Source organism: Neopelma chrysocephalum, unplaced genomic scaffold (assembly GCF_003984885.1).
Source record: "Neopelma chrysocephalum unplaced genomic scaffold, ASM398488v2 Primary Assembly neopelma1_101, whole genome shotgun sequence".
NCBI classification, from domain to species: domain Eukaryota; kingdom Metazoa; phylum Chordata; class Aves; order Passeriformes; family Pipridae; genus Neopelma; species Neopelma chrysocephalum.
In genome coordinates, this window is record NW_020897764.1 from 2,964,777 (window position 1) to 2,983,684 (window position 18,908).

At 43.0% G+C, this 18,908-nt stretch overlaps 1 protein-coding gene across 4 annotated transcripts in view; it reads left to right on the forward strand.

Annotated features, from left to right (window-relative positions):
• The window catches only part of DLEC1 (DLEC1, cilia and flagella associated protein), a 43,410-nt gene that overhangs the window by 15,885 nt on the left and 8,617 nt on the right, over window positions 1–18,908 (forward strand). For 2 of the 4 annotated variants that reach the window (XM_027695451.1, XM_027695450.1), the window contains exons 17-38: window positions 294–387; window positions 628–758; window positions 1,068–1,226; window positions 1,998–2,137; window positions 2,385–2,538; window positions 3,631–3,741; window positions 4,779–4,909; window positions 5,260–5,445; window positions 5,529–5,596; window positions 6,744–6,895; window positions 7,425–7,528; window positions 8,239–8,309; window positions 8,983–9,200; window positions 10,191–10,325; window positions 11,662–11,784; window positions 12,781–12,875; window positions 12,967–13,051; window positions 13,573–13,773; window positions 14,653–14,814; window positions 15,726–15,879; window positions 16,471–16,591; window positions 18,203–18,349. In XM_027695451.1, coding sequence (XP_027551252.1) covers window positions 294–387; window positions 628–758; window positions 1,068–1,226; window positions 1,998–2,137; window positions 2,385–2,538; window positions 3,631–3,741; window positions 4,779–4,909; window positions 5,260–5,445; window positions 5,529–5,596; window positions 6,744–6,895; window positions 7,425–7,528; window positions 8,239–8,309; window positions 8,983–9,200; window positions 10,191–10,325; window positions 11,662–11,784; window positions 12,781–12,875; window positions 12,967–13,051; window positions 13,573–13,773; window positions 14,653–14,814; window positions 15,726–15,879; window positions 16,471–16,591; window positions 18,203–18,317 — 2,910 coding nt within the window. In that variant the 3' untranslated portion in view covers window positions 18,318–18,349. Of the gene's footprint in view, window positions 1–293; window positions 388–627; window positions 759–1,067; window positions 1,227–1,997; window positions 2,138–2,384; window positions 2,539–3,630; window positions 3,742–4,778; window positions 4,910–5,259; window positions 5,446–5,528; window positions 5,597–6,743; window positions 6,896–7,424; window positions 7,529–8,238; window positions 8,310–8,982; window positions 9,201–10,190; window positions 10,326–11,661; window positions 11,785–12,780; window positions 12,876–12,966; window positions 13,052–13,572; window positions 13,774–14,652; window positions 14,815–15,725; window positions 15,880–16,470; window positions 16,592–18,202; window positions 18,719–18,908 lie in introns of those variants that run through there. The other 2 variants (XM_027695449.1, XM_027695452.1) reach the window with 1 other exon arrangement.

The window sequence follows — 18,908 nt, forward strand, 5'->3', positions numbered from 1 at the left end:
GCTGCACTCAAAAGAAAGATTTGCAGTTTAAGTTTAGAAAGCCTGTTGTATTTTTGAAAAATGGGGAAAAAGTTAAAAAAACTTCAAATATTATAGTGTTCTTGGAAAGAATGGTTAATGGATTTTCTTCAGGTTTCAGGAAACACCTTCACCTGTGTGAAGAGAGCCACTGATAAAAATAAATGATGACTCACAATACCTAGTTTTCAGTGTATCAGTGCTCTCAGCAAATTGACTTGTTGCTACAAAAGCTTAAGGTGCATTAATTGTCTCATTGATTTTATTTGTTTCAGCTGTGGAACAACAGCAAATCACTGATCAAGTACACGTGGGACAAAATCACAACCTCCGAGATCATGGAAGTTTTTCCTCCTACTGGTGTCATAGGTAAAGATTCTGTGACTTACAAGCATCAGTTAATGACAGAAATGACAGTAATTGACAGTATCAATTTATGACAGTCACAGAGCACTATAATGCAAACTGCATAAATAGCTGATCCCCAGCTCACTGGAGCCAGCAGGAGACTTAATTTGGTTCCAGGAGCTTCAATAACAGATTTGGAGCAGGTAGTTTCTGAAAAAAAAAAAAAGGTGAGACAGCACCCTGATTTTTTTTCTTTTCTAGACATAAATAGTTGCTGTGAATTTGAACTGGCAATTACTGGAAGCAGACCTGGTGTCATCAGCCATAACCTGCAGTGTAACATTGAGCCATGCCCAGAGCCAGTTGTGCTGCATGTTGAGGCTGCTTTTAAGGTAAAGAACAGTTCAGCATTGTGGGATGGTGAGCTGTGGGGACTGATTATTGTCCATGTAAAGCTGTTTTACCTCTCAAAGGCTTGAGAAATCTAAAGAAGTTAAGAACAGGAGGTAGTTTTGCTCTCTAGTAGCTATTGAGGCAATGTTGATACTCCCATGACACTCAGAATTTTTCTGCATCACACACAATGCATTTGCTTTCTGATATTCTGTGAAATCAGATGTTAATCTTAGCTAATGTATGCTTCTTAATGACACTGTTTTAGCAGAGGTGTCCATTCTGATGTATGTTTCCTGGTGTCACAGGGTCCACTTCTTTGTATTGATGTTCCATCACTCCGGTTTGGTTTGACTAAGCAGGGTAAGAGTGTGTTAAGAACCTTCAAGATTAAAAATATGTGTCAAGTGCCAGCACAGTGGAGGATGCAAGAAAGCCAGGTTTGTCTGGCAGAAAGGAATGAAGAGGTAAGTCACTGCTATAGCTGGCTGTGTTCCCTCTTTAGCTGTTCTTTTCCTTCTGCTTAGGAGTTGCAATATTCATTCCAGCCATCAGAAATTTTAATTTTTGTGACTTCTTCTGAAACTGGTCCTGAACAGTTTCATGAGTACGTGAGTTCTTTTGAGGTTAAATGCTTCTTTACGATTTTTCACTATTTCCATTTATTACAAATCCCCTGCCAGCCTGATCCAAAGAGACACAGAGTATTTCCTGTATGACAGTAATTGCTAAGAGGTTAAGGCTTTAGAGGAACTGAGGCTGCTAAACACTCCTCCCACACACCCACATCAACATCTGAGACAAGAATCACAGCCCCCACCCCACACTGATGCTCTTCCTGTTTCAACTCTTCCAACCCTCCTTCCTCACCCTTCTGTCCAAGAATCTCTCCAACTTGTGGCACCTTGCTGCTGTTTGGGAGCAGACACTGCAGCTGAGGCCAACTGCTTCTCCTCCACATTCCCTCTCAGGCCATGCACAGCCAACCCTGTTATGCCCATGGCTGTGGCTGCCCTTCTCTCAGAAGCAAAGTCCTGCCTCCTTGTGTAGCCAGGTTTTCACAAAGCTGGCACTGTGCTCCCTGACACCAACCCAGGTGGGACTTGAGGGGCAGAGAGAAAAGACATGTCTGAGGGAAAACTAGACACATGCAAGCCCTAATTAGATTGTGTGGCTTCACCATTTTACCCTTGCTTTGCAGATATCAAAATTTTCCTGTTTCCTCTCTCCTCTCCCAGATATCTTCCTTTACCATCCAACCATCAGCTGGAGAAATACCTCCTTTGGGTGTATGCAGAGTGTCAGTTCAGTTCACATCACGGCGGTGCCAGCGTCTCCAGACAGTATTGGAACTAGAGGTAGAAAATGGAAAAGGAAGGTAAGGGAAAAAGCAGCATTCTGTTTTGTTTTTCCTGGGATTCACATGTGAGTTTTCACTTTACATAGTTTTTCTCTTCTAGAAAGAAAAACTGTGGACTCAGAGTGGGGTTGTTTAACCTATCAATGAACTACCAAATTGCTAATATTGCTAAATAAACATTATCATCATTCTTCCCAGCATGCTGTTGTATGTCTAGCACATTTCATTAACGATAACAATAGACCATCTGTGTGTTTATTTCCAGTTATCTTCCTGTTTTTGTTGAAGTTCAGACCCCCAAAGCGTGCCTGATATCTAGTCATCTAGTATTCCCTGAAATTTATACTGGAGTTCCTGCCAAAGCAACCAGTAAACTTTTTAACCAGACACTGCTGCCAGCAAAATACTTATGGGGAAAGGTAAATGCCCTTCTGATGGATGAAGCATACAGCAGGGATAGAAATGGCAATGTTATAGAAATACAAATAACAACTATTCTTAAAAGCTTTTCTGATGTATCTTTTGAGCAGTGATTGCTGTTTGCAGAACTTCAACTCGACACCAACCTTTATGAAAAAATTAACTACCAGTTGATGGCAATATGTTCTTACTGTCTGTGGACCATCCCTGGGAGAATGGGTGGGCAGATGTGAGGGATCACAGGCTATAAGCTACCAGAATATTAGGCTAAGTCCCATGGCAGGGTAGGGTTTGCATTTAATTAAGTAGAACAAAGAAACTATAGTGCTTTTGAATTGTGTCTGAATTTTGCTTTAATTTCACATTCTGGGTGGGATTCAGATTACAGACTGGGAGCCCTACATTTAGTGTCAGTGTGTAAGCTGTGGTCTGAACTCTCTTTTCAGTCAGTGGAAATTTGTCAGTGCCTTGGTCACTCAGATCTACTCTGACATGTGGGATTCAGCTCAGTTGCCTACGTAAAAGCACTCAAAGCCATCCAAGAAGACCTCTGGTGCCCAAGGATCCTAACAGAGCATGTGGATCCTATAGGACCTATAGGAAAACACTTTGGAACATCTGGAGCCTAGAAAGAATATCTACAGCATTTTTCCTCATATCTCTGTGCATGTATGAGCAACTGAGTGGAATCCCTGGATTCATGCCATTTGCAGTTGGGCACTTAGGGAAGGTGCCAACACCAGGATTGTCTCTCTTTCACCTATAGACTGGAGAAAGATGGGGCACCTCTTGGGTCCTGCTCCAATATCAGATAGGTTGGCTTCACCCTGGAAAGGTTTGTGACTGTGAGAGGGAGGACAGAGACCCTGCTCCCAGCCCAGAAGCCTCAGCTTGGCACCTGAAAGTCATTTGGAAATGAATGTAGGCATGAGGATCTTATCACCCATGGGGAATTGTAATGCAAGTCTTGACAAACTGTAGGTGTTGCTACCTGGAAGTGTCCTAAACCTGAGAATAACTTGGTCTTGATGTGAAGAGACAATCTGAGAGAATCAGCATTAGTCTGAAAGTCTGTCCTTTCTGTTTGGCAGCTCATTGGAAGCCAGGCAGTTTCCTGCTCCATCACTGTCTCCCCAGCCAGTGGCACCTTGGGCCCAAATGAGGAAAAAGAATTCTGCATAGAGCTGTCAGCCAGCATCGTGGTAAGGTTAGAAACTGGGGCACAGTTTTATCAAAACAGCAACACTGGCTTTTTCATCTCACCTCCGTCTGGCGGAAGGGAACAATTTCTGTACAAAACCACATTGGTTTGCTTTAGAGGTACCATGGTTTGAAGGCAAGAATTAAAGCAGTGCACATGGTGTGTAATTTCTACACTGCCTCTTTGTTTATCAGCTGTTCCTGTTTTTTTTTCTTTCTTGAATGCCTGTTCAATTGCTCTTAGTGCTCATCTGTTTTCCTGGAGCACACAGATACTCACTTTACATTATCCCAAATGAAATGGAGCAGGCTGGCATATAGAGCTTATATATATGGTTTTCTGAATGCAACTGGGCCTGTGACATTTTGATATTTGGAAACTTAAAAGAGGCTGATGGGACTTAGAGTCTGAAAAATAGGGAGTAGACTGCAGAGTTTACAAACTTCGGGAATTCAGCCACAGACTTTATAGGGGCATTCAAACAACTGAGTTAATGCAACTACATGAAGCTTCCTATAGGTATGGTGTCTTAGTTCCCATTACAGTCACTAGAGACCTAAGTTTCATCTATTTGCTTAAAAGTAGGTATTCAGTACTATCAGAGATAGTATTTAAAAGATATGTAGATGTGACATTTGGGGACGTGGTTTAGTGGTGGCCTTGGCAGTGCTGGGTTGATGGCTGGGCTCAGTGATCTTAGAGCTCTTTTCCAACCTAAATGATTCTATGATTCAACACTTGCAGTATAGGGATTGTGTCAAAAGTCACTAATGGAGGAGTTTTAGGCTTGCAGACTGATGTGGGTACAAAGCCAAGAAACAGCCATAAGTTTTTACCTCAGTACTGCTTTCCAAGCAACTCCAATGCTGGCAAAAAAATGCACCATAAACAATTCAGTGAAACTTCTCACAATTCTATTGTTCTGCTTTTAATCCAGGGAAGTTTATACATGTTTTTAAAATAAATTTCCTAATGAGGCTGCCTTTCCTCTGTGATATTTGCTTCATTCACAAGGAAACTTGATTCTTTGCTTTTCAGGGTGAGCTGAAAGACCTCGCCCTTTCCTGTAGCATAGAAGACATGGTTGAACCCCTTTTTCTGAGCATTTCTGGAGAAGTGAAGGGATTACAGGTCATCTACTCAGTACCTTGTGACAGTGGAGTTGCCAGGTATATCTGACTGATTTTTATTTTATTTTTCTGACATGTAGCATGATTACTGTGTTTTGAAACATGCTCATCTTTATATCTTTTTATGTAAGTAAAGGTGGCTTTAATTTGGTAGGTTTGCATGCTATATATGATAAAATTTTTACCCAAAATAAATCCTTACATGGATAGAAATGAAAAAATGAAAAGCAGAAAATGCTGATGACAAAAATCATAGGCTTCATGGTCCTTTTACACTGGGCATCAAAACTACATAATGCATGTTGCACGTTTTAAAATCTACTGAAATTGTCTGTGCCATAAGAAAATAAGACCCATCTTTAAGTACCAATGTTATTTTTTTCTGGCAGTGATGAAAGACAAATGTCACAAAGCCCGTGTGACCTTCTTTTGGACTTTGGGTCTGAAGTTGCATCCAGAGATGTAGTAAAGCGTCAGCTGATTCTTACCAATCCCACTGGAATCAGTGCTCCATTCACACTGGAAGTTGAGTATTTTACTGCCTCTTTACCAACTCCTGAACAAGGAACCTGCCTGTAAGTCTTGCTTTTCTGCATAATGACTCAGATGCTAATTTAGGTCTGGATTAAACCTGAAATCAGATTTTTTTTTTTTCAAGCTCCTCAAGCTACCTGGTGAAAAGAAGAGGGCCTGTCACAAAACATGCAGCCAGAAAAGCACAGTCAGGTATGAGAACAACTGTTAATTCCTTCTGTGGAGAGAAGGTAAAAGCCAACTGACTACCACATTCAGCACTAACAGTGCCAGTCAGGCACCTTATTCCATTGTTGGAGTATCTGCTGAAGTCCAAACTGTTGAATTACTTAGTTCTTCAGTTCATTTTTGAGTTTGAAAGCCCACATTTTATAACCATTAGGTCAATCTCTGTCTTCCCTCTCTGCTTCTTTTTCTCTCTCCCCCTCCCTTTCTTTCTCTCTGTCATTCATCTTCTTTTTCTTGAAAACAACAGTCTGAAACAAAGATGGTGATTCTGGTGATAGTTCACTTCCAGCACATGGTATGGATGACATGCAGAATGTTTGGCTGTTTCTCTCCTGCACAGTTTTCCAGTACCACTTTCCTCCCCCAAACCCTTTAATATACCCTCTCCACTGTGGAAAGCTGCAGCACAGCCCATCTGTCATTTCTGACGTGTTGTACTGAAAAATGATAATATTTGGAGCCACAAGAGACTCAGGGAGGGGGGAAATGGGAGCGAAATGCTATGAAGTGTGGATGTGTCTTCTGTATCCAAAATAAAACTTGCACATATTGGTACCTTGCCATAGTGTTTGGTATCTGTTACACAGACAGAGCTTTTCAGCTGTTGAATTAGTGCTTAAGATTAGGAGAATGCTGTTCTGACAGATTCCATGCAGGGCTTTAGGTGACTCAGAATGTGGAAAGGTTTTGCTCTTTGTAATTCTTTCTTTGTGTGGAAGAGCACACAGAGGTAAACAGGCAGCTGCTGATAGGACATTAACCAGTCAACACAAATCCCAGCCCATTTTTCTCAAATTGAAGGTGTGTTTTCATGTAACCAATTAGTGCCTTGCATATCCCAGAGAGTCCTGGATCAGATTGTTGGAAGGGAGTCCTGCTATAAAATATTCCAGGCAAGAACAAACCCTCAAAAAAATAGAATAAGGCCCACTGCAGAAGGGAAAAGTGGTATAAATGTGAGTTGTGTAAATGACCCCAGGTTTTTTTTGAAGCCAGTGAGGTTAAGCTGATTAACACCAGCTAAAACCATGGTCCTGTATATTCTTTGAAACAGTGACTTTGTTCCATTTCTTCAAAATTCATCCAATGCTTCTTTGCTGTGCTTCTTCAGAGTTTGAAGCAGCAGTGCTGTCTCAGGGGAGGGGAGTAGCTTTCCATATACAACCTTCCATGGGAACTCTGAGACCCTTCCAGCAGCTCAGCATAGAAATAGCAGCTTACAACAACATGTGGGGAGAGTACCAGGACAATCTTGTCTGTAAGGTAGGTGGGGTTTTGGTTTCAAGTGAAGTATTGCTATGGCAGATTTTACACCAATTATATTTCCCAGCTTCCTTTCTGTTAGAATTACTTTTCCAGGTTTTCAGGACTTCTGTAAAAATTCAGGGTCGATATTGTTATGCCACTACCTGCAATGATGGCTAAGGAACAATTGTTTGCTCTTCCAGTTTAGTTTTGGGGTAACATGTTTATCCCTTGGGGTGTTTTCATGTGCCTTTAAGATGACTGGAGCAGTTTTGATTTATAACATCTGTTTGGGAGCTGGCCAGTGCACTGCTCTGCTCTACCAATACAATACATTGTGTTGTATGGAAAAGCAGCAGGAAAGCTGATAAATGCATGAGGTATTGCATTCTCCTGCTGAGAAGAGTTGTTGTTAGCATATGAATTAGATGCTGTCAAAAGAAACCAAAATTTTCGAAAATCCAATCAGTTTTCAAAACATAAGCTTGTAACACATAGAACTAAGGTTTTATCTCGATTCTAATAGAAAAAAATTATTCTTTAATAGGTGGGAGACTTACCACCTAAATTAATTCCTATGCAAATGACTGTGAAAGACTGTCCAATCTTCCTGCAGATGACAGGACCGCAAACAGAGTCACCCATTATCAGGTACAGTGCAAAATACTGTCAGGGGAATCAGAGAATTAAATACCATTGGACTACAGCCAACATACACACCTGTTCCATCTTGTTGTGATATAATGAGAAGGTCAGCAAAATGCTGTCAGAGTAGAGTATCTGCTTCTAGAACACCAATACATTTGTCTCTGCCAGCATAATTAGAAAATACTCTGCATACAAGCTTGCTCAGGTTTGCCAGCAACCACTGTCCTGGGCTTGCAGTTGTAGAATTTCACCCAGTCCAGCTTCATCTGACTCTGTTGAGGTGGGAACTCATAGTTTCTCATCATTTCTTATGATCAGTTCTCATCATCTGCAGCTCATTTCTCCCTGGCCCTTTACCTGGACCAGGAGAAATGCAGCCCCAAGGTAAACAGGGGCAGGGGAAGGTTTAAGCCTTGTGATTGCAGTTGCAATGGCACTTCTGGGTGAGGGGTAAGAGTCAGTTCATGGGGACCATGGCACTGCACGTGGTTACCCTGAAACATTTGAGACAACTATAAAAAAAAAAAAGGCAAAAAAAGAGGCTGGTGAAATAAAACAATATTGTACTTCACAGTGTAGGGCATGCTTTACCTGAGAGCCATTTTTAACAGGCTGCCAGTGTAGCCAGGTTTGTTTCCACTTTTAAACAACTCTTTAGTGATTTCAGACACTTTTGTTCTCTGCATGTACTGATAACAAGGTTCTCCCCCCAGGTTTGGCACTCATGTCTCGGGAGGGTCTCCTGTCTTTCGGAGGGTCCGGCTCAACAACCCCACTCCCTTCGGTAGGAATGACTTTTGTTCAGCAAACCTTGACACTTTCGTTGCATTCCTTATGAGAATAAATATAGAAGAACCCATTAACATGTTAATTAACAGGCCTACTTGTTGCCTAATCAAGATGTTTTTTGTGAAAATAGTAATAGTGTATAAGAGAGTGACTCAGTGTGTTGTTATTATGGAGCTGCATCCTATCCTGAGGTGGCTGGGTTTTCCCTCTTTGAAATGGTGGGAACTCAGGATTTGCCATCCTGTTTTTATAAATCTCTCACAACATTAACTCTGGTCAATCAGATGTGCTACCAGCTTCTTAGTGGCATCATCTGGCCCTTCTGTATTTAGTCTTTTTAGCTTTGAGTGAAATTCTAAGGTTTTCAGAGCAAAGTTAATCACCATTTTTATTTTTTTTCTGAATGCCACCAAACACATTTGCTTAAACAAAATAACTCATAATTTATTTTAATGTTAATACAAGTATAGTTTAGGACCTAGAAAGTGTCCAAGCTGTAGGAAGAGCTTCAATGATTTTAGTTTACAGGAAACATGGTAACCTTCAGATATGCTTTAATACAAATCCAGTTGCCAGACATAAATTTGTTGCTTGATTCTCTGGTACCAACAAAGCTGTGAGTCCTCTCACTGACCAGCAGTTGTTGTCCTTTCTCCTTTCCAATTCAGACATCCGCCTGGACTTGGAAGTTTACAACCAAGAGGAAGATGATGAAAAGCTGGTGGACCTGTTGATGCTCTTTGAAGACCCTTTTCCTCCTCAGGACGTGGATGGAAATGAGGCTGCATCAAGTGGTAGCACCTCGGAGTCAGAGATCGTGCTAAAGTTGGATCAAACTGCCATTCCCTGTGGAAGCATTTATCCAGCTTCCCAAACCACGGATGAGGTCAGCTGTTAGGCTATTTCTTACACTGCTGCTGAGATACATGATGAGTTTTTTGGCACGAAGGGTTGAAAACAATAACAGGAGATATAACTTGTAACTAAGAGCTGGATTGTTAAAAGAAACGTCAGCTCCTCTCGCAGTCGAAAACGCAATATGTGGGTAGGTGGCTGTGGAGATCAGCAATCTGTTTCCAGAATGAGCTGTAAGCAATTAGCTCTCCATAAAATTGTTAGAGAAGCTGAAGAGATACTTTTTAAAATACTGTCCTTGACAAACGAATGCCATTATTATGTGAAAGAATTACCATAACAAAAGCTCCTTAATTTGGGTCTGTTTTTCTCATGGGTGCTTTATGGTGTCAACACGTGCTGTAGTCAGGGAGCAGAATCTAACCTCTACATTTCAAATTGCAGCTAATGATATGGAGGTATTTGTCCCAGTGCTAAAATTAGATTGGTTCTGTTACTCTGTTAGAATATGGTTACATCTATTACACGTGAAGTTTTATTATAATGTGGCAATTTACTGTCTTGAAGGGCTGGGAGTGACAGGGAAATGGTATCCCCCAGAACATACATATTTCTCTGGTGACAGCTTTACAGAAAAAATACTAAAGTCACATTTGCTCCATTTCAGCTCAGAAGGCATAGTTGTTTTGAACACATCTCTAACCTTCCTTGTGCACTAAGGGAACATTATTGCCCTGGAGTGCTGGTTTGTTTAATGGCCAGAGGTGTCATGGTTGGGTGCTCCTCTGCAGGACCCAAGCATGCACATTTTTGCAAGGAATCCAAGAGCAATTTCAGGAGAGCTACTTTGTGCAAGAGAAAATTAATGTACAGGACACATGTCCAGCCTTTGTGCCAGAAACAAAGAAACTGGAGCTGGCCATACTCACTGACCAGTGCAGCAGTTCCCCGTGCACATCACTCGCATTCCTCCGCTGCAATGTAACAGTTTTAACCATTCCCCACCCATGTGTCCCTGCAGCCTCCAGGCTCTGATAGCAGAGAGAAGGAAATCAGCAGTCAGGAGCCTACAACAGAGAAAATTGTCTCTGTACTTCTGCGACCTCACCAAGGGGTTCCTGCAGACAGCCCCTACTCCATTACTCCAAGACAGATAGTAAGCTTTTACATTTTCTTTGTGCTTGTATTTAGCACATTTTCTGCAGAACTGTGGAGACAGAGAATAAGGAGGTAGCTTTGAGTTTGGTTTGAGGTAGACTCTACTGAACAGTAAATCAGGAGGCTGGAAGGCTTTGGGGTCTTCAAGATGATCATGAGAACAGTTTTCAAAGTCAACAGGAAGTGTCCTACCTACATTGGAACAGTGAACTGATGACTGGAGTTAAGTGTTCAGTTGTACTGGACTTTCCAGAGTCTGGTCTTGTCACTTGGATTCCCTTGGTGAAATGTGGGATCATTCCAGCCTGAAGCTTTGGAAACATGCTATTTAGCTAGGGTAGACTTGCTAAGGAGATGTGGCAGAGCTGGAGATCAGGCTGCTAGGAAAGGGGTGCTCCACAGACAACTCCTTTGGATAAACTGTTGTAACCCACATTGCTTCAGAAATAATTGGAATAATTGGTGCAAACACAGGCCACAGTGTCACGATCCCTTAGGAATATCACAGAGCAAAAACAGCACTGGAAAGACCTTACTGTGAGTGACAGGGTTGCCCAAAACATCAGTGTGTCAATTTTAATTTTAAATATTAGTAATTTTCTTTGCCAAAGAGTTTCAGTTACAAGCTAGAATGAGCTAAAGATTACATGAAAGAAATAATGACAGAAATGGCATCTCAGAGAAATGAATCTGCAGTCAGCTCTGGGGTGATAGAGGCTGAGGCAGGTCAGACAAACAAGTGTCTCCCTGTGGAAGCACCTCCTAGATGTAGCCAGCAGCAGTATCAGGATTTAACCAAAACCCGTGCAATGCATCTAAAGAAAGCAGAATCTAGTCAACCTGTAAGTCTCAGAAAATCCACTGCAGCTGGCTAGTGCATTTGATTACATTCCCTGCTGTCCTGTAAAATTAAAAAATAGTCAAGACTAAACTGAACTGTAAAATACTCTTAGTTCACAGTTGTAACTCTACAAAAAGTGTTTCTTGTATTGTAAGTTGTGAGAGACTCACCTGAGGTAGCCATGGAGTAAGAGTGGGCAGAACTGGGTATTTTTAAAAACAAACAGTTATGTACATATGTTTGTATACTTAGAGAGTTGGTGTGTGACTGTGCTTAAACTGTTGATGCTAAAGAGTGCTTACACTGACATTTGCAGCTGAAATAATTGCCAGTTTTGCTGTCACATGTTGGCATTTTAGCGTGAGCCTGAGCGTAGCCCATGCCCAGGGGATTTCACGCTGCTTGTGCAACTCAGTTTTGGCAGCTGAGTGCTGAGGGTGCTTGTGCAATCCCAGGCAGTTCCCTGCACTAAGCGCTTCTCTCCCGGCCGTAGGTGGTTCCAGGAGGTGGCAGCAGCGACGTTCACATCTCCTTCACCCCGCTCGTCCTCCCAGAGACCGCGGCTGAGGTGCGGTGTGAGGGGCTGCTGCTGGGCTTCATGAGCCTGGACGACAAGGTAAACCGAGTGTCACAGCAAGGCTAAAGGTGACTGGGAAATAATCGTTTCCCTTCCTGTAATTTATGTACAGGCTGCTGTGTACCTGGCCAGTCTGTATAAACAGTCCTGTTCCTGCTACCCTGTACATCCTTCCTTAGCCAGGGTTGTTCATCTGTTGCATTTGTCTTTTAGCTTGGAAGCATTCTGGGGTGGGAATGTCACCATCTTCTTGTATTGTCTGGGGCAGCAGACCCCAGACAAAAGCCCAGGATTTGAAATGGTATCACAACATCAGGTTTTATTGATAACAATAGTTAACAATGGGAATGAGGCTCAGGACTGCTGAGTCCTGTTCCTGGCTCTGCATCCACCTTCCTGTGTGAATTTGGACAGCATATCTCTCCTCTGGGAAACTTCCTCTTCAACAACTGCAAGTGCAGCTCACAGGCTGGTGTGAGGTTTGAGCAGTGTTTTATGAATGGCTCAGCAATTCTCTGATAGGGATTGTTGCAAAGGTACAAGGTGAAATTAATGAATAATAATACAATATTTAACAAAAACAACCCTAATATTCCTGATTCCTGAGGGAAGAAATGTAGAGTCACAGAATTCTAGAATGGTTTGGAAGGGACCTTAAAGGCCATTTAGTTCTAAAACCCCCTGCCATGGGCAGGGACACCTTCCATTGGACCAGGTTGGTCCATGCCCCATCCAGCCTGGCCTTGAACACTTCCAGGGATGGGGCATCGACAGCTTCTCTGGGCAACCTGTGCCTGTGCCTCGCTGCCCTCAGAGTGAAGAACATCCTAACATCTGATCTAAACCTGCCCTGCATCTGTACTACCCACAGCCCTTCAGAGTTCACCTACTGCTTGGCTCTTGCTGTTCCATCATGTCTTACAAACGAGCCAAAATAGGATTCTGCTTGGCAAACAGCCTCTTGGGCTAAAAGTAGCATTTCAAGTTTTCGTGCTATCATTTTATACATAACTTCCCTTTTCATTTTGTTGCCAGCTTGCAAGGAAGGTGCCTAACAAGGTGCATCGCGGGCAGGGCTATGAAGCTCCAACGTTACGAGTGGACTTGGAAGGTTTCCTGAGGCACCCTCTGTGAGTACCATCTTGCTGATCCCCTGGTACCCACAGGGGATGGGCCAGCCTGGAGACAGGGCTCTGACCAGCTCTGGTTCTTTACCCTCAGGTTAAAAGTAGAGATGGGTCACGACAGAGGAATGGTGTTTTATTCAGTGGCAAGTGATCTCCTTCCCGCTAAGCCTCTGTTAGGAGTAAGTATTTCCCACACTGATGCATTCAGCTGGTTTGTACTGCTATGAGAATTCAGAGCTGTGTGCACATGGCTTTGAAAATGCATCTTTATCACCAGCAGCCTCATTTTCTATATTGCACATAACAAGATAGGAAAGAAAAAAAAGTACTACCAGTACTTATTAGCCAGGAATAAGCAAAGCTGAGTTCAGACAATGCTTATTTTATACAACTTTCTCTTTTTTTCATAGAGGAGTTTGTAAGTAGAAGAGTAAGTTCTGATTTTCAGGACATGAAGGTCCAATAGCAGAATGAGTCACTCCAGTTTCTTTGACCCTTGACATTCAAAGGCTTTTAGACTTTATTACAATATTTGCATTTTGGTTTTTCACTCAAGAAATGTTGAAAAACACAAGTAAAAAAATACTGGGTTGCTTTCGGGGTAAAGTCCTTCAGATTCCCCCTGGTGCTCAGTGCCCAGACCAGCACAAACCTCTCCAGGGAGTTAAAACTGACCAGTTCTGAATCATTTCTCCCCCAGGTTTTGACAGATTCGGTGATGACTCAGAGTTTGAAACTCATCAATTGCACCAAGGTTCCTCTGTACTTCAGGCTCCTTCTGTCTACGCCCTTCAGCGTGTCCAGCACAGATCCCAGAAAGGGCACCAAAACATCCCAAAGCAAGAAGGAGGAAGAAGAACACCAACTGCAACATATGCTTTATCCACAGCAAAACATGCTGGTAGGCTCAAAAATAATAATTCTCTGCCAGAATAGAGACTTTAGTAATTGGTGTGTTAGCGTGGCCCAGATGAACCACAGAAAAACACAACCAACATAGAAATCTCCCAGCTTCAGGGGAAATAGTTGTATATTAGCAAATGCTAATTACTGCCATTTTGCCTGCTGTATTGCAAGTAAAGATTATTTTTCTGAAGTGGTGCTGATGTGCTTTTCCCATAAACTCTGACCTGTTGCAAACTCCTGCAGAAACCCCTTTGGTTTTTGGAGCTCACCTAAATCAATAGCCATATATATGCTGGACATATTAAAGGATTTCCAAACTCCCTCATTTCCTTAAATTAGATGCAGGCAGTGTAAGGAGAGGAAAATTTGATTAGTTTTGGGTGTAGAAATTACCTTAAAGGAAACAAAGTCCTGGAGTAGAGAGTTAGGTAAGGTGCAAAGAATGAGTAACAGTTGCATTTTTTAAATGTGCTTCTCATTTTGCTGTGTTCATTCTGACATAGAGACACACACACCTCAGTTCTCCGCATGTGGGAAGAAAGAGAACTTATATGTCTAAGACAGCTTTGGGAATATGGTATTTGTAACCTCAGGAATTCAGAACCTTTAGCTTCCTAGAGACTGTTTCTCCCCTGTGGTTCAGAGATCAGCTGTTCACCTTTACACTCTGTCTCCGTGTACTGGATTCATAGGAAATAGCTGTGTTTTTTTTCTAATTATAATGCTTTGTTCCAGTGGGAATTTGGCTGCTGGCATGACACCCTTGGGTTCCAGTGGGAAAATGTGTGCCTGGGCCTTTGTGTAATGTTTACTTTGGATTTCCTGCACGCAGTGTCTTCTTATGTGGTGATCATCTGGATTTCTCTTCCCATAGGTGAAAGTGTCATTCCACATAACTCTGGAGTTACTTAGGTATCAACACTTGCCAGATACCCAGCTGCTTCCTGGATCCGAAGTGCTCCAGCTGGAGAATGGAGAGAGAAAGCTGAAGTTTAGTCAAAATCTGGTCATTGAGCACAGTAACCACACTGCCCAGGTGAGATCAGAACCTGGGCCCTGGGAAAGGGCTGTTCCAGCAGCATCTCTGACTCGGGTTAGGATTTATTCAGCCTTGAACTACAGTGAATGGTGTAATCCGGGTAAAGTGAATGGCCATGGGGTTGCTGTGACTCTCAGGTGGACAGAGAGTTTGGGGTCCCACCCTGGTGCTGGTACCCCAGTCCCTTGCACAGGGTGACGGCCTGGATGACACGGCTCAATCAAAGGGCCACACGCCCAGTCACAGTGTGACTCTGAGACAGGGTCAGGGCTGTCCCAGGGAACAAGCCAGTGCCTGAGTCACCAGGCTCTGCCTCCTGCAGCACCCAAGAGCTTCTGGAAAGGCTCCTGAGTCCATCAAACCCCTGCAGTGTGGTCACAGCCCACATGCGCTTAAAGACTGATCATCTATAACCCCCACCAAGCCTTCAGCAGGCCCAGGACACTGCAGGCACTTCTATTTTCTTTTCATACCAGGGATTTCTGAGGACTGGCCTGTGCAAGAACAAGCACCATATCTAAGATACAGTCAATTGAATAATAATCTTGAGCAATCTGCACAAACTGAGTGACTCACAGCGGGCCACATACAGTCCTGAGGGACAGCGAGATGCTGTAATGTCTGCAGCTCCACAGAAAACCCTAAAAACAAATAAGAATGTTCACTCCGTGTTACTTCATTAAGACCACAGTGTCTGGTTTGAAAACCTGTCCCAAAACAGTAACACAAGGAACAACTTAATTCACTCAGGGCTGCAGGATGGGAATTAACCATTATGAAAGAACATAGAACAATGACTCTTGATTCAGTGCTTGGGGTTAAGAATGATCCAGCTGGAGCAGGTATTATTAAAGCTCTACAAAAATGCGGTGGATTTTATTCTCCTTTCCCTTCCCTCTGTTTTGCAGCTGGTCCCAGTGACTGCTTATCTCAGTGTTCCGGTCCTGGAGCTCTCTTGCAACATACTTGATTTCCAGACCTGCTTTGTTGCACAGACCAAGACAGAACATGTCTTCTTGTACAACAGGAGCGGCTGTAGAAGCTACTGGACTGCCTTGCTGGGTATTCTGGTTTTGCAATTGGTTTCCTTGTTGTGTAGTTTCATATTCAGTGTTTTTATTAAGGCTGCATGCACTCAGTATAGAGGCAATATGTGATGATGTTGGGTGCAAACATATGTGGACTGCTTCTTACGAGGGCTTTTCCTCTCCTCTCTTTCCTCTACCTTTTCTGACATCAGTGTGTCACTACTGATTTCCACAGTTGCTCCTCATTTAACCAAAAGATTGACTCTTAGCCCTCACAACTCGTGGATATGCTTTGCTCATTTATAAATCAATCCTGAGGGGCAACCAGGAGCAGCAGCTCTTCATGAGCTCAGTTTGAGCATGTCTGCTGCTGTTAACAACAGATGGGCTCCAGAGGAAAGAAGATCAGGGCTTTATTATTTTAACATGGAGGCCACTGATCACAGCCCTGGATTAGAGGATGAAAACAGAGGCTGAGCACATGCACAGAAAGCCTCTGACAGAGTGAGATGTGATTTATTAGTTGCCCAGCAAAGAGGTGCCTTGCTATGAGTGTTACATGCTGTATATACTTACATAACAGGTCTTGCATGGCTTTGTTTGATATTTGGCCCTTTCACTGCAGAAGAACAGGAAAGACCCAACACCCTGGAAGTATTTTCAGTCTTCCCGACTAATGGCATTTTGGAGGCACGTGAAGGGGATGCACCTACCAGAGAGATCTTGCAGATCAGCTTTACTGCAAGGTACAGTGAACAGAACTGAAGTCTTGCTGTTGACAGAGAGTTGGCGTTGTTCAGACTGGAGGGGCTACATGAGAGCTGGAAAGGTACTTTGAACAAAGGCATGGAGTGATGGGACAAGGGGGAATGGATTCAAACTGACAGGGCACGTTTAATTAGGTATTAGGAAGAAATTCTTCCCTGTGAGGGTGGGGAGGCCCTGGCACAGGTTGCCAGAGAAGTTGTAGATGCCCCACCTCTGGAAGTGTTCAAGGCCAGGTTGGAGGGGGATTGGTGCAACCTGGTCTAGTGGAAGGTGTCCCTGCCCATGGCAGCAGGGTTGGACTGAGATGAACTTTGAGGTCCCTCCCAAACCAAACCATTCCATAAATCTTGGCTGACACAAAGCCTTTAATTTCTTTGCTCTAATTAGGGAGATTTAACTCCTGTAAGAAAATTCAGCTTCCATTACAAATTATCTTCTTGGAAGTTATCACGTAGTGGCAGGAAGTTTAAGACAAGTCTATCCTAGTGATTTCAATGAGCTCTGAAAACTGCTGACAGGGAAGTTTCAGGAAACAAACTGTAGGTGACTTGAGTTATTGTCATAACTTCCATCTCCCTGGAACATGATCCAGTGATTTCCATCACTGGAGCTACTGCTCTGTCAATGGGATGAAGCCTTGAGCAGCTGCTCTAAGCTGTCCCTGCTCAGAGCAGCACGGTGGACCAGAGGCCTCCCCAGGCTCCTGACTGCCTAGATTTTTCTGGAATGCTTCTGAATATGCCTGAAGCACTTCATTTTGTTCAACAAATACACTAATCAGCATGTCTGGAAATGCCTGGAAGTACCAGAAAGCAAAGATGTCACCGTGTAGCAGCCAGCTCATCTGTGCAGCTCCAGATGAAGAATTCCCAACACAGCAGAGCACAGGACCAACATGGCATTAGGAAATAATTATATGCAAGGTGTGAGGTGATTTTAATAATTCACCTCCCCAAATCAGTGGTTTTCCTGCAGAAGAATTGTTTTATGAGAAGGAAGAAACAAAAGCTGTCTGGCAGAACAGGCGTTTGCCTCAGGCCTTTACAAAACTGTCACTTGGATGCAGAGAAGTCCTTCAGAGGAACAGTGTCAGGAATGTTGAGTGACATTAGCCTTTGGCAAATTATGCTGTGAGACTTAGCACAAAACTACACTTGCTGTAACCTTTTTGATGTTCATTTACAATCTGGACTCCACTGATTGCCCCATGTCTTAGGGGAGTGACAGAAACTTTTCTGCTTCAAACTTCGCCTGTCACAGGGAGGAGTTTTCACATCAAGGGCAGTGCAGGTGTTTGCTCTCAGCAGAGCTTGGTTTCATTTATTTAAATACAATTTTACAAGTAGGAAGATACTCTTCTTACAAACATGAGGTTAATAATTAATGTCTTCACACACAGACTCAACCATTCTTTTCAAAGACCCTGTATGTACCTGTGGGGCATGGCCCTGGGAAGTAAGACTGTCACCTGGACTTGACACTAATGTTAAGGACCTGTGACTGTGACTCTTAGGACACCATTCTCCCCTTTTTCCTCCACACAGAACTGCACGTTGCTGTAGCTGAACTGTCTTTTTGCTGTGCTTTAGGAGCAACATTGACTATGAAGCTCTCGTGACCATTGCTGGAGTGCTGGGAGAGAAGCCTTGCAAGCTCCACATCAGAGGACGAGGAATGCACAAGGGGAATGATGACGACCTTTAATTTAAACAACACAGTGTGGAACAAATGTCAAGGTAACAGGCTGAATGCAGCTGAGCCTGTATTTTCATCTACTTTTGTTCTTTTAATAGGGACTGGAATTTTAGCAGAATGAAAATTTAAGTTAGGAAAAAAAAAATTCTCATGGTACCTTAACCAGTCATAAATTCATCCTGTGCTGTTACTTTTATTGCTGTGATAAGCTTAGCATTAGCCACAGAACAAGGTTTTGCGTTGCAAAGCAGCTGTGTAAGTCAGGTCAAAGCCCTTTGCGTGGCCCAGCACACCTCAAATTACAGCTAAAGACTGTTCCTACCTTAAAGTAGCTTTTGCTTTGCCTCGTTTATTTATTTGACATTAAAATGGACATCGACACATAATAAAAGCAAGAATTGGTGAATAGGCCAGCATTCCCCAGGCTCTTTTCTCGATGCCTTACATGAAAAGGAGAAGAGCCAGCTTTCCCTGGACTCCTTGGAAAATTACCAACCTGCCTCTTTCATCATGCTTGGGTCTTGAGAACATCCCCTACAGCAACAGAGGGAGGAATCCTTACTCCTCTTCATTCTTTCCCCCCACATGGTTCCCATTTAC